The sequence below is a fragment of the Vanessa atalanta genome, chromosome 23 (genome assembly GCF_905147765.1).
Source record: "Vanessa atalanta chromosome 23, ilVanAtal1.2, whole genome shotgun sequence".
Taxonomy (NCBI): Eukaryota; Metazoa; Arthropoda; class Insecta; order Lepidoptera; family Nymphalidae; genus Vanessa; species Vanessa atalanta.
In genome coordinates, this window is record NC_061893.1 from 9600676 (window position 1) to 9614315 (window position 13640).

The 13640-nt window shown below is 36.9% G+C and overlaps 1 protein-coding gene across 1 annotated transcript; it reads right to left on the reverse strand.

The window, feature by feature from the left end:
• Positions 1 to 1538: 1538 nt before the first annotated feature.
• Positions 1539 to 2656, reverse strand: LOC125073095. The gene has a single exon (XM_047683790.1). It carries the CDS (start codon positions 2511 to 2513, stop codon positions 1773 to 1775), a length of 741 nt encoding a protein of 246 aa, XP_047539746.1. The 5' UTR covers positions 2514 to 2656; the 3' UTR covers positions 1539 to 1772.
• Positions 2657 to 13640: the final 10984 nt, after the last annotated feature.

The following is a 13640-nucleotide window of genomic DNA, read 5'->3' on the forward strand; positions in this document are numbered from 1 at the left end:
TAATTGTGTTAATAAGGAATTAAAAATTGCAACCCGTTCATCAACTGTATCCGCATCCAGCACTACTGACCAGTCGATTTTAGATGCATCTTTATGCAGGCGACTGATATCCACACCACCAAAGTTACGTAGCAGAAGTATTCTTGACTTAGCTTTAGGTGGTTTAACTTTATAGGATAGGTAAAGTAAATCATGATAAGAGAATGCTGTAGCATTGCACTGACCATGTTTCTCAACATGGTCAGTGGAAGACACGATAATTAAGTCGAGAAGTGAAGGATTGGAATTCGGAAAGAAGTGTGTTGCAGAGAGAGGAAGAATGTGTAAGTTAGATGCAGATATTAAGGAGTTGAGTCTGAAGGATCTATAATCATTCTTGATGAGACAAGTATTAAAGTCACCCATCAATATAGTGTGGTTATATTGAGGAGTAAATTTTTCGAGAAGGTATTCTAGTGAGGGAAAGTAGTCAATTGATAGGCAAGGATTATAAAAAACACACAGTAGAAGTTTACAATGGGAAAAAGTTAATTCAATAAAAAGATGTTCCGCGGAAGGACCAGTCTGAGGTACTGACATGCTGATAATTTTAAAAGGAATGTAGGATCGCAGATACATGGCAACACCTCCACCGGTTCTATTGACACGGTCATTTCGAATTAAATGAAAACCCGGTAAAGAATATGACTCGGAAGACAAACATGGCTTAAGCCATGATTCAGAAACAAGAATAGCATGGAGATTTTTGTTATCAAACGATGTGAGAAGTTCAGGATAGTGAGCAGGAATACTCTGAGCGTTAATATGAACAATGTTAAAGTTTTTAGTTACGTCAGTAAAAAGAGTTAATAGGGATTCATTGAGAGAAGGAACACTTTGAAAGCTGTCGTCGCTACTGGCTGAATCAGAAGAGAGAGAAAGATAAATATCATTGTCGTCTTGAACATGGCTATTATCAATCATTATACATATATATTAAATAATAATAATAAATAAATAAGAATATAGTGAATTAAAATAAAATAAGTATATAAATATATTTAATAAAAACAATATATAAATGTACTAATATCAAATATATAATAGTTCCATCTTACCCGCCAGCTGTTGAGAGATTATGAATTTAATAAAACTAATAACTAATAAAACTAAAAACTAGTAACTTTAAATAATAATTATATACATAATCTGCTTACTACCAACAAAAAAATAAAAAAAAGGAAACCATGTGTTTACATTAAAGTACTAAGGTAATCACAAAAAAAAATATATAATAATAGCATAATAAAAATAACATAAAAAACGATCAAAAGAATAAGTCACAAAACAAACTAATAGTGAAAAGTAACAAAATTAATTTCACGATGGAAATGGTGTTCCAGTTACAAAACTGGAACTCACAAATATTATCAAAACAGACATTATTTCAAAAATTACATTATCTGAAAAATAATAAAAGTAGATTTATGTATTACAGAAAAAAAACAAATAAAAAAAAAAAATTAAATTAAAAATAATGAAACACATGTATACGTAATTAAAATAGGCAAAACACTAGAGTCCAGATCGTGACAGCTGTCATTAATAGAAATTGTCATCACAATCTGTATTAGATATCTGACAAATAATAACAAATTTTAAACTACACTCACTTATAAAGTTATAACTACTTGAATCATAAAAGTAAGTAAGTGATTAGGAAGGTAAATTAAAGTAAACAAACCAATTGTTGCAGTAAGCAGATATTATGTAAAACCGAGAAATTATAATCACTACTTTTTAATAATTCGTTTCGGTCGAGAAACTGTAACTTTGCTGTCTGGATTCTTCGACACGTTTGAGCCCTTTACTTCTGGAGATTTTAAAAGTGAAGAAGATACAGCTTCGAGTTCAGCGTGTGATTCAACTTGGTGACGCGATCCATCTGGGGCTACTAAGAATATCCGTCCATCCCTGGTCCAACACTTCCCAATGCCGAAACGCTGCCGTGCTAAGAGGAACACATCGTGCCGTGTCTTCGTGAGGAACTCCGATTGGGTTATGCCAGTGCCTTTAAATTTTGACTTGGCAAACCACACCTTATCCCGCACGCTAACATCACAGAACTTAACTACAATTGGCCTGTTCCGGTTGGCTGTAGACTTACCAAGCCGATAGGAAGTTTTTATGCTGGAGCTAGAGAAGTTTGTCAAGTCCAAATGGTCTGCCACAAGACTAGTCACACGAGCACTGGTGTTCTCAGCTTTTTCTTCTGGGACTCCATGAAGAAGTAGTATTTTGCGCCTACTTTGCATTTCCTGGCGGTCCAACTCCCTACCAAGAAATTCTACCTGACGCTGAAGAGTGCTGAGAGCAGTTATAATGAAGCTTCTAAACTGCATGAACTCCGTTGAAAGTGATGGTGTGTGTGTAGCAACTGACGAAGATGTCTTTTGTAACTCATGTTGAAATTCACTCATTTTTGTATTAAATAGTTCAGACATGGCAGACAATGAATCTTTGATTGACTCCATGGTTTTAGCAGTGATTAATTGTTATTTCACTTATTATTTTATTGTTTTATTCTAAAGGAGATTGTAAGCTGGTAGGTAATGTTATTTAGACGTACATATATTATATATAATGTATTTTAATTAAATAAAATTCAAGAGTACACTAAAAACGTTGCAACTTGTTTGACTCCTACCCGCAGAAAAATATCTATTCTGATAACAATTATTTTATACTAGCTGGTGCCCGCGACTCCGTTCGCGTGATTTTAAGCCTCTAAAGTGGGAGTATTATATGGTTGACATATCTGTGTATCTTTGAATCTGTCGTGGCAGTATACTTATTAGTAGTAGTAAACTTATTATGCAGTATACAAATACTTATTGTAGTTTACAATAAGGATTTTATCTAACTGCATAATGTATATTACACGTAGTGCCGTCGGGGATTAAAGCATATATTTTTTGTAATTGCGAACACGCGACAGAGCCATATAGAACTAGTCTTATGCACTGGACTCGCTTAAAAGTAAACGAGTTTTTTTTTGGAATGAGAAGGAACCGAGGCATAAATATAAAATCATCTCCGCCGCACCCATTTATACTTATAATATATTTATTTTCAAACGTAAGGGGATGATGTAACACCACTGGCACTCTTTAAAAAGTTTTGACCTCATCAGCCCTGGTTCCATAACATCTCAATTTTAATTTAGACACGCGGGAGCGTGTCAGCCATGTACAAGTAACAGAACTGGCGAGCAGCAAACCGTGTGTAATATTACGCGAACCATTTGGAGATACTTTTGACGGCCTCATAACTCAAAAACTATTTGACATAAACGTGTCAAAATTGGCTCATATATTGAGGCTCGCAAGATACATATTTGTTCCAAATTTCTTAAACGCATCTCAAACGGTTATTTAGATATTAACGTCTAAAAATCGTCATTTTTATCACTGACTGATCAAAACTATAATCTACTTCCAGGTGACCTAGAAAGTTGAAATATGGCATGCAGGTAGATAATTAGGCCAATACAAAGGAAAAAATCTAAAACTGGAAAAAAATTATCATTTTATTATAATTTTTCATTTTATTGGGTATATTAGGAACACTTAAATACTTAGTTCCTTTAATGTAATAATAACTATAAAAAAATGATGTAAGAACCAGCAATCAAAACTTAATAATAATATTTTATAAGGCTAAACTCATTATTGTTAGCGAAGATTTTTAACAAAGAAAATATTTATTAATTAAGTCTTCTTATGTATCCCAATAATCGACAGTAATACTTATATATAAAATATTTTTAAATATAAACCATAACCGTACGTAAAACGCGTTTTAAATATTATTGTAATATGCATGCACACGCTCTCAGTCATTCAATACTACAGGCAGCGCCGCTTTTTTACGACCTGAGTATGCCTAATGGTAATGCGTGCTTGCTTATGCTTAATGCTTCTACAGCGTTACCGGGCGGGGGCAACGGCGCGGGCGCAGCTTATATTGGCTAGTCCGTGGCCAACCGTAGATGACCAACATAAGTTAAACCCAATTTCATATGATCGACTACATTGCTGAAAACTCAACTTACATTTTCATCGAAATTAGCAGTTTTTTTAACTTTGTGTTCACATTAACTGTCAATTATAACAGTTTATAGACTTAGATTATATATACGTATAAAATCTAAGGTACAGACTATAGTTACCCAAAATTTTCAACCAAATCAACTTGATTACATTTTTGAAAAAAATATTTTGTTGTACTTTAATTAAAATTTAAAAAAATTGACAGTTTTAACCCTTTTTCTTTTATTTATATTATACCACAATAAGTTGTTATAATAAATATTAAAACATACCAATTTTTAACATTTTATGTAAGTTTGAAAATCTTGATCCTTAATTTTATTGATATTACAATTTGTGACCTTGTATTCATAACACTTAATTGGATGGTTATAATCTATAAAAAAATAAAATTTTTTGAATTACGTACAAATGACACTTCTAAATATTCGAGTTCTTTGGTTCACAACAATTACATTTATTTTTTTGTAACGACTTAACTTTATTTTTTGTTTATTTTTATTTTTGTTCATGTATAATAACATTTTTAAATATAAAATACAAAATTTATAAAAAATATTAAAAAATATAAAATACAGAGGCCAACCAGTGGCGGGAACAGGGTCCAAGCCACCGGTGGTCAGGGCCCCAGAGAGAGGAACTTCCTCACAATACGTGCCGTGCCGAGGAGTACTGCCTTCTGCATCAGGCCCTTGACCCAGCTGCCTAACGAGAGCCTCTTAAGGCGTTGGTCGAGGCTCTTGGCCATTAGGCCATTCGCTGAAACGACTATCGGCACAATAACTGCTTTATCCACATCCCACATGTCTACAACCTCGTGAGCTAAGTCGAGATTTTTTATTTGCTTATCTTTCTCAGTCTACACGAGATTCTCGTCATGAGGGATGGTGACGTCAACAATTATCGTGCGGCGCTCTAACCGATCTATCACCACTATATCAGGCTTGTTGGCGACAACAGTCCTGTCATTGATTATAGAACGGTCCCAGTACAGTGTGATACAACCATTCTCGAGAACTGGGTCGGGCACATACCTGTAGTATGGTACCTCTGATACCACAAGACCGTATCGAAGTGCAAGTTGTTGATGGATAATCTTGGCCACTTGATTACGTCTGTGCAAATACTCTCCTTTAGCACGACGAGAACAACCGGAAATAATATGTCTAAGGGATTCGCCCGGAGTGTGACACGCCCGACATATGTCCACCGTGCCATCCCTCACAATATACTTCCGGTAATTGTTCGTCATGATAACTTCGTCCACAATTGCACAGACAAAACCTTCGGTTTCACCGAATATCTAAATCACCTTGCTCTTCCATACCTCCTTGCGATTCTCAGTACTTAGTACTACGGGTTTGCGCCAGTTCTCTTTGCCTAAGGAGAGCGGAGTTAGCCCCTTGTCCATTGTAACTACATCTCTGTGCATATCCAAGTCAGTGTGGAGAAAATACTCCCTGAGTTTGTATACCTCACGGTTATGTAGGGTCTTGGCATTTAAAAAGCCTCGGCCACCACATCTCCGTGGGATATACAATCTCATCACCGAAGACCGAGGATGATGCATCCGATATGCAGTTAGCAGGACACGGACTCTCCTATCCAAGGCGTCTAGTTCTTTTTGAGTCCACTTGAGTATGCCGAAAGAGTACATCAAGACCGGCATGACCCAACCATTGAAAGCGCGAACCTTATTGCCACCCGACAAAAGACTTTTGAGTACTTTTTTCAGGCGACCAAAAAAAAACGCTCCAGCAGTGATTGTTTCATGTCGGTCACATTGATGCCTAACGCTTCCGACACACCCAAGTATTTGTATGATTCGCTTGTGGACAGTGATCTAAAGTTTATGGAATCTGAAAGTTGTAATCGTCAGATTCCATAATCTCTCCTCGCTCTACATGCATAACCGCGCACTTGTCAACTCCAAATTCCATTCTAATAGAATTAGTAAAAGTTTCTGTTACCTTTAGTAACTCCATTAGTTGTGAACCTGAAGTTGCAAAGAGCTTTAAGTCATCCATGTAAAGTAGGTGGGATATTACTTTACCTCCTCTCCACAAACGACAGCCTAACCTTGAACCCTCCAACAGAGTACTTAAAGGGTTCAAGGCTAAACAAAACCACAATGGACTCAAACTATCGCCCAGGAATATTCCCCGCTCAATCCTTATCGGTTCGTCATTACCATGGATCGTTCGGCATCCTGGATAGCGAAGGACTGTTCGCCATTGCCCCATACAATTTACATTTGTTCTCAAGAAACTGCATAGAGTTGTATCGAATTTATACAACTCCAGCACTCTCAAGAGCCATGTATGCGGCACGGAATCGTAGGCCCTCTTGTAATCTATCCAGCATGTTGACAGACTCTTTCGAAAACGACATTATTTATTCATTTATTTTTTTTATTATTAAAATTAATTTATACATAACTATAATTCCTATAATAAAAAAAATCGATAAAACTATACTCTTACGCAATAGAAATAGCTCCCGTGTTACTGTTTTCGACTTTCTTTATTCTTTAAAAAATAAATAGATGTTAGTAATTGTATTTTATTAATTATTCGAATTCGTGGCGATCGAATCACTAGGTCACTCACAATGAATTTTCTTACTTTGACCAAATACTCTATCGTAATCGTTAAAATCACGTTAGAAAATTCTGATTTTATGCGAACTGAATGCACTTTTTTTTTTTTTTCTAATAGTATATATATAATAATATATTTTTTTTTTTTTGAGGTATTTGTGATTTTACTGCGTTGTACTGTGCCGCACACGCCGAGATGTCAGTAGAGCGAGCGGCACCGTGCAGTTCGTACTACGTTCGTTTTCACTCGCGCGCGCTTATCTATTGATCTTACTCGTACCTGTGTCGTGTGTAAGTGTGACCCGTCTGTGCTATTGAGGTATGGCTTATCAATACACAAATGGACCTAGTACTTGGACCTAGTTCGCGCTTAAGGCCGAGGGAATGGTATCGTAAACGTGTATAAAGAGGACCTGCTTGAACATTTGTTAAGGTGAGTGTTGTTAGTTATGTAGGTAAATACCCAGTTTTAATGATTAACAATCGTTGTAAATAAGTTTGATTCCATTTTGCAATAAGCCGGGTTAACGGGGATAGAAAGATAGATAGGTAGGTAGGTAGGTAGGTAGGTAGGTAGGTAGGTAGGTAGGTAGGTAGGTAGGTAGGTAGGTAGGTAGGTAGGTAGGTAGGTAGGTAGGTAGGTAGGTAGGTAGGTAGGTAGGTAGGTAGGTAGGTAGGTAGGTAGGTAGGTAGGTAGGTAGGTAGGTAGGTAGGTAGGTAGGTAGGTAGGTAGGTAGGTAGGTAGGTAGGTAGGTAGGTAGGTAGGTAGGTAGGTAGGTAGGTAGGTAGGTAGGTAGGTAGGTAGGTAGGTAGGTAGGTAGGTAGGTAGGTAGGTAGGTAGGTAGGTAGGTAGGTAGGTAGGTAGGTAGGTAGGTAGGTAGGTAGGTAGGTAGGTAGGTAGGTAGGTAGGTAGGTAGGTAGGTAGGTAGGTAGGTAGGTAGGTAGGTAGGTAGGTAGGTAGGTAGGTAGGTAGGTAGGTAGGTAGGTAGGTAGGTAGGTAGGTAGGTAGGTAGGTAGGTAGGTAGGTAGGTAGGTAGGTAGGTAGGTAGGTAGGTAGGTAGGTAGGTAGGTAGGTAGGTAGGTAGGTAGGTAGGTAGGTAGGTAGGTAGGTAGGTAGGTAGGTAGGTAGGTAGGTAGGTAGGTAGGTAGGTAGGTAGGTAGGTAGGTAGGTAGGTAGGTAGGTAGGTAGGTAGGTAGGTAGGTAGGTAGGTAGGTAGGTAGGTAGGTAGGTAGGTAGGTAGGTAGGTAGGTAGGTAGGTAGGTAGGTAGGTAGGTAGGTAGGTAGGTAGGTAGGTAGGTAGGTAGGTAGGTAGGTAGGTAGGGTAGGTAGGTAGGTAGGTAGGTAGGTAGGTAGGTAGGTAGGTAGGTAGGTAGGTAGGTAGGTAGGTAGGTAGGTAGGTAGGTAGGTAGGTAGGTAGGTAGGTAGGTAGGTAGGTAGGTAGGTTACGTTAGGTTAGGTTAGGTTAGGTTAGGTTAGGTTAGGTTAGGTTAGGTTAGGTTGAGTTAGGTTAGGTTAGGTTACGTTAGGTTAGGTTACGTTAGGTTAGGTTAGGTTAGGTTAGGTTAGGTTAGGTTAGGTTAGGTTAGGTTAGGTTGGGGTTAGGTTAGGTTAGGTTAGGTTAGGTTAGGTTAGGTTAGGTTAGGTTAGGTTAGGTTAGGTTAGGTTAGGTTAGGTTAGGTTAGGTTAGGTTAGGTTAGGTTAGGTTAGGTTAGGTTAGGTTAGGTTAGGTTAGGTTAGGTTAGGTTAGGTTAGGTTAGGTTAGGTTAGGTTAGGTTAGGTTAGGTTAGGTTAGGTTAGGTTAGGTTAGGTTAGGTTAGGTTAGGTTAGGTTAGGTTAGGTTAGGTTAGGTTAGGTTAGGTTAGGTTAGGTTAGGTTAGGTTGGAAGTACATTTTTCAAAATTTTTTCTCCATTTCTTGTCGTAAAAATCTGAAAAAAATACCTCACTCAGTTCTCACTATTAAAATTATAATTCCACTTTTAACTTACTTATATCTCCCGTTTTTGTCTGTTTTTAAGCTATTTTTAAGTTTTTCGTTTATATCTTTTTTATTATTGTTTCGATCTTTTTTCCGTGTTCGGCGCGATTGTGGGGCCCTCTGCTCTGCATCCGTTGACATCTCAATCTCCCGGATCGGCCTATCCGTTCGAGAGTTATCGGTCGAAAACCGAAAATTTTTTCACCTTTTTTCATTATATTTTTCTGTTTTTTATTTTTAATTCGTTCATTTGTAATCTTATCTTGTTTTGCTCTTTGGCGCATTTGTAGGGCCCTCTGCCCTGCATCCATCGAGACATCTCACTCCCGGATCGGCGTCTCCGTTCCGGAGCTATTAATTTTTACAAACAGAATCTGTATCGATTATTCGCTATAAGAATCGGATCGCTCTTGAAAGTCTTCTTAAGCGATCCGAAACTCTAAATATTCGAAGTACATTTTTCAAAATTTTTTCTCCATTTCTTGTCGTAAAAATCTGAAAAAAATACCTCACTCAGTTCTCACTTTTAAAATTATAATTCCACTTTTAACTTACTTATATCTCCCGTTTTTGTCTGTTTTTAAGCTATTTTTAAGTTTTTCGTTTATATCTTTTTTATTATTGTTTCGATCTTTTTTCCGTGTTCGGCGCGATTGTGGGGCCCTCTGCTCTGCATCCGTTGACATCTCAATCTCCCGGATCGGCCTATCCGTTCGAGAGTTATCGGTCGAAAACCGAAAATTTTTTCACCTTTTTTCATTATATTTTTCTGTTTTTTATTTTTAATTCGTTCATTTGTAATCTTATCTTGTTTTGCTCTTTGGCGCATTTGTAGGGCCCTCTGCCCTGCATCCATCGAGACATCTCACTCCCGGATCGGCGTCTCCGTTCCGGAGCTATTAATTTTTACAAACAGAATCTGTATCGATTATTCGCTATAAGAATCGGATCGCTCTTGAAAGTCTTCTTAAGCGATCCGAAACTCTAAATATTCGAAGTACATTTTTCAAAATTTTTTCTCCATTTCTTGTCGTAAAAATCTGAAAAAAATACCTCACTCAGTTCTCACTATTAAAATTATAATTCCACTTTTAACTTACTTATATCTCCCGTTTTTGTCTGTTTTTAAGCTATTTTTAAGTTTTTCGTTTATATCTTTTTTATTATTGTTTCGATCTTTTTTCCGTGTTCGGCGCGATTGTGGGGCCCTCTGCTCTGCATCCGTTGACATCTCAATCTCCCGGATCGGCCTATCCGTTCGAGAGTTATCGGTCGAAAACCGAAAATTTTTTCACCTTTTTTCATTATATTTTTCTGTTTTTTATTTTTAATTCGTTCATTTGTAATCTTATCTTGTTTTGCTCTTTGGCGCATTTGTAGGGCCCTCTGCCCTGCATCCATCGAGACATCTCACTCCCGGATCGGCGTCTCCGTTCCGGAGCTATTAATTTTTACAAACAGAATCTGTATCGATTATTCGCTATAAGAATCGGATCGCTCTTGAAAGTCTTCTTAAGCGATCCGAAACTCTAAATATTCGAAGTACATTTTTCAAAATTTTTTCTCCATTTCTTGTCGTAAAAATCTGAAAAAAATACCTCACTCAGTTCTCACTATTAAAATTATAATTCCACTTTTAACTTACTTATATCTCCCGTTTTTGTCTGTTTTTAAGCTATTTTTAAGTTTTTCGTTTATATCTTTTTTATTATTGTTTCGATCTTTTTTCCGTGTTCGGCGCGATTGTGGGGCCCTCTGCTCTGCATCCGTTGACATCTCAATCTCCCGGATCGGCCTATCCGTTCGAGAGTTATCGGTCGAAAACCGAAAAATTTTTCACCTTTTTTCATTATATTTTTCTGTTTTTTATTTTTAATTCGTTCATTTGTAATCTTATCTTGTTTTGCTCTTTGGCGCATTTGTAGGGCCCTCTGCCCTGCATCCATCGAGACATCTCACTCCCGGATCGGCGTCTCCGTTCCGGAGCTATTAATTTTTACAAACAGAATCTGTATCGATTATTCGCTATAAGAATCGGATCGCTCTTGAAAGTCTTCTTAAGCGATCCGAAACTCTAAATATTCGAAGTACATTTTTCAAAATTTTTTCTCCATTTCTTGTCGTAAAAATCTGAAAAAAATACCTCACTCAGTTCTCACTATTAAAATTATAATTCCACTTTTAACTTACTTATATCTCCCGTTTTTGTCTGTTTTTAAGCTATTTTTAAGTTTTTCGTTTATATCTTTTTTATTATTGTTTCGATCTTTTTTCCGTGTTCGGCGCGATTGTGGGGCCCTCTGCTCTGCATCCGTTGACATCTCAATCTCCCGGATCGGCCTATCCGTTCGAGAGTTATCGGTCGAAAACCGAAAAATTTTTCACCTTTTTTCATTATATTTTTCTGTTTTTTATTTTTAATTCGTTCATTTGTAATCTTATCTTGTTTTGCTCTTTGGCGCATTTGTAGGGCCCTCTGCCCTGCATCCATCGAGACATCTCACTCCCGGATCGGCGTCTCCGTTCCGGAGCTATTAATTTTTACAAACAGAATCTGTATCGATTATTCGCTATAAGAATCGGATCGCTCTTGAAAGTCTTCTTAAGCGATCCGAAACTCTAAATATTCGAAGTACATTTTTCAAAATTTTTTCTCCATTTCTTGTCGTAAAAATCTGAAAAAAATACCTCACTCAGTTCTCACTATTAAAATTATAATTCCACTTTTAACTTACTTATATCTCCCGTTTTTGTCTGTTTTTAAGCTATTTTTAAGTTTTTCGTTTATATCTTTTTTATTATTGTTTCGATCTTTTTTCCGTGTTCGGCGCGATTGTGGGGCCCTCTGCTCTGCATCCGTTGACATCTCAATCTCCCGGATCGGCCTATCCGTTCGAGAGTTATCGGTCGAAAACCGAAAATTTTTTCACCTTTTTTCATTATATTTTTCTGTTTTTTATTTTTAATTCGTTCATTTGTAATCTTATCTTGTTTTGCTCTTTGGCGCATTTGTAGGGCCCTCTGCCCTGCATCCATCGAGACATCTCACTCCCGGATCGGCGTCTCCGTTCCGGAGCTATTAATTTTTACAAACAGAATCTGTATCGATTATTCGCTATAAGAATCGGATCGCTCTTGAAAGTCTTCTTAAGCGATCCGAAACTCTAAATATTCGAAGTACATTTTTCAAAATTTTTTCTCCATTTCTTGTCGTAAAAATCTGAAAAAAATACCTCACTCAGTTCTCACTATTAAAATTATAATTCCACTTTTAACTTACTTATATCTCCCGTTTTTGTCTGTTTTTAAGCTATTTTTAAGTTTTTCGTTTATATCTTTTTTATTATTGTTTCGATCTTTTTTCCGTGTTCGGCGCGATTGTGGGGCCCTCTGCTCTGCATCCGTTGACATCTCAATCTCCCGGATCGGCCTATCCGTTCGAGAGTTATCGGTCGAAAACCGAAAAATTTTTCACCTTTTTTCATTATATTTTTCTGTTTTTTATTTTTAATTCGTTCATTTGTAATCTTATCTTGTTTTGCTCTTTGGCGCATTTGTAGGGCCCTCTGCCCTGCATCCATCGAGACATCTCACTCCCGGATCGGCGTCTCCGTTCCGGAGCTATTAATTTTTACAAACAGAATCTGTATCGATTATTCGCTATAAGAATCGGATCGCTCTTGAAAGTCTTCTTAAGCGATCCGAAACTCTAAATATTCGAAGTACATTTTTCAAAATTTTTTCTCCATTTCTTGTCGTAAAAATCTGAAAAAAATACCTCACTCAGTTCTCACTATTAAAATTATAATTCCACTTTTAACTTACTTATATCTCCCGTTTTTGTCTGTTTTTAAGCTATTTTTAAGTTTTTCGTTTATATCTTTTTTATTATTGTTTCGATCTTTTTTCCGTGTTCGGCGCGATTGTGGGGCCCTCTGCTCTGCATCCGTTGACATCTCAATCTCCCGGATCGGCCTATCCGTTCGAGAGTTATCGGTCGAAAACCGAAAATTTTTTCACCTTTTTTCATTATATTTTTCTGTTTTTTATTTTTAATTCGTTCATTTGTAATCTTATCTTGTTTTGCTCTTTGGCGCATTTGTAGGGCCCTCTGCCCTGCATCCATCGAGACATCTCACTCCCGGATCGGCGTCTCCGTTCCGGAGCTATTAATTTTTACAAACAGAATCTGTATCGATTATTCGCTATAAGAATCGGATCGCTCTTGAAAGTCTTCTTAAGCGATCCGAAACTCTAAATATTCGAAGTACATTTTTCAAAATTTTTTCTCCATTTCTTGTCGTAAAAATCTGAAAAAAATACCTCACTCAGTTCTCACTATTAAAATTATAATTCCACTTTTAACTTACTTATATCTCCCGTTTTTGTCTGTTTTTAAGCTATTTTTAAGTTTTTCGTTTATATCTTTTTTATTATTGTTTCGATCTTTTTTCCGTGTTCGGCGCGATTGTGGGGCCCTCTGCTCTGCATCCGTTGACATCTCAATCTCCCGGATCGGCCTATCCGTTCGAGAGTTATCGGTCGAAAACCGAAAAATTTTTCACCTTTTTTCATTATATTTTTCTGTTTTTTATTTTTAATTCGTTCATTTGTAATCTTATCTTGTTTTGCTCTTTGGCGCATTTGTAGGGCCCTCTGCCCTGCATCCATCGAGACATCTCACTCCCGGATCGGCGTCTCCGTTCCGGAGCTATTAATTTTTACAAACAGAATCTGTATCGATTATTCGCTATAAGAATCGGATCGCTCTTGAAAGTCTTCTTAAGCGATCCGAAACTCTAAATATTCGAAGTACATTTTTCAAAATTTTTTCTCCATTTCTTGTCGTAAAAATCTGAAAAAAATACCTCACTCAGTTCTCACTATTAAAATTATAATTCCACTTTTAACTTACTTATATCTCCCGTTTTTGTCTGTTTTTAAGCTATTTTTAAGTTTTTCGTTTATATCT

Excerpts from the sequence above, each read along its gene's own strand:
- LOC125073095 (XM_047683790.1), bottom strand. The coding sequence starts at position 2,513 with ATGGAGTCAATCAAAGATTCATTGTCTGCCATGTCTGAACTATTTAAT.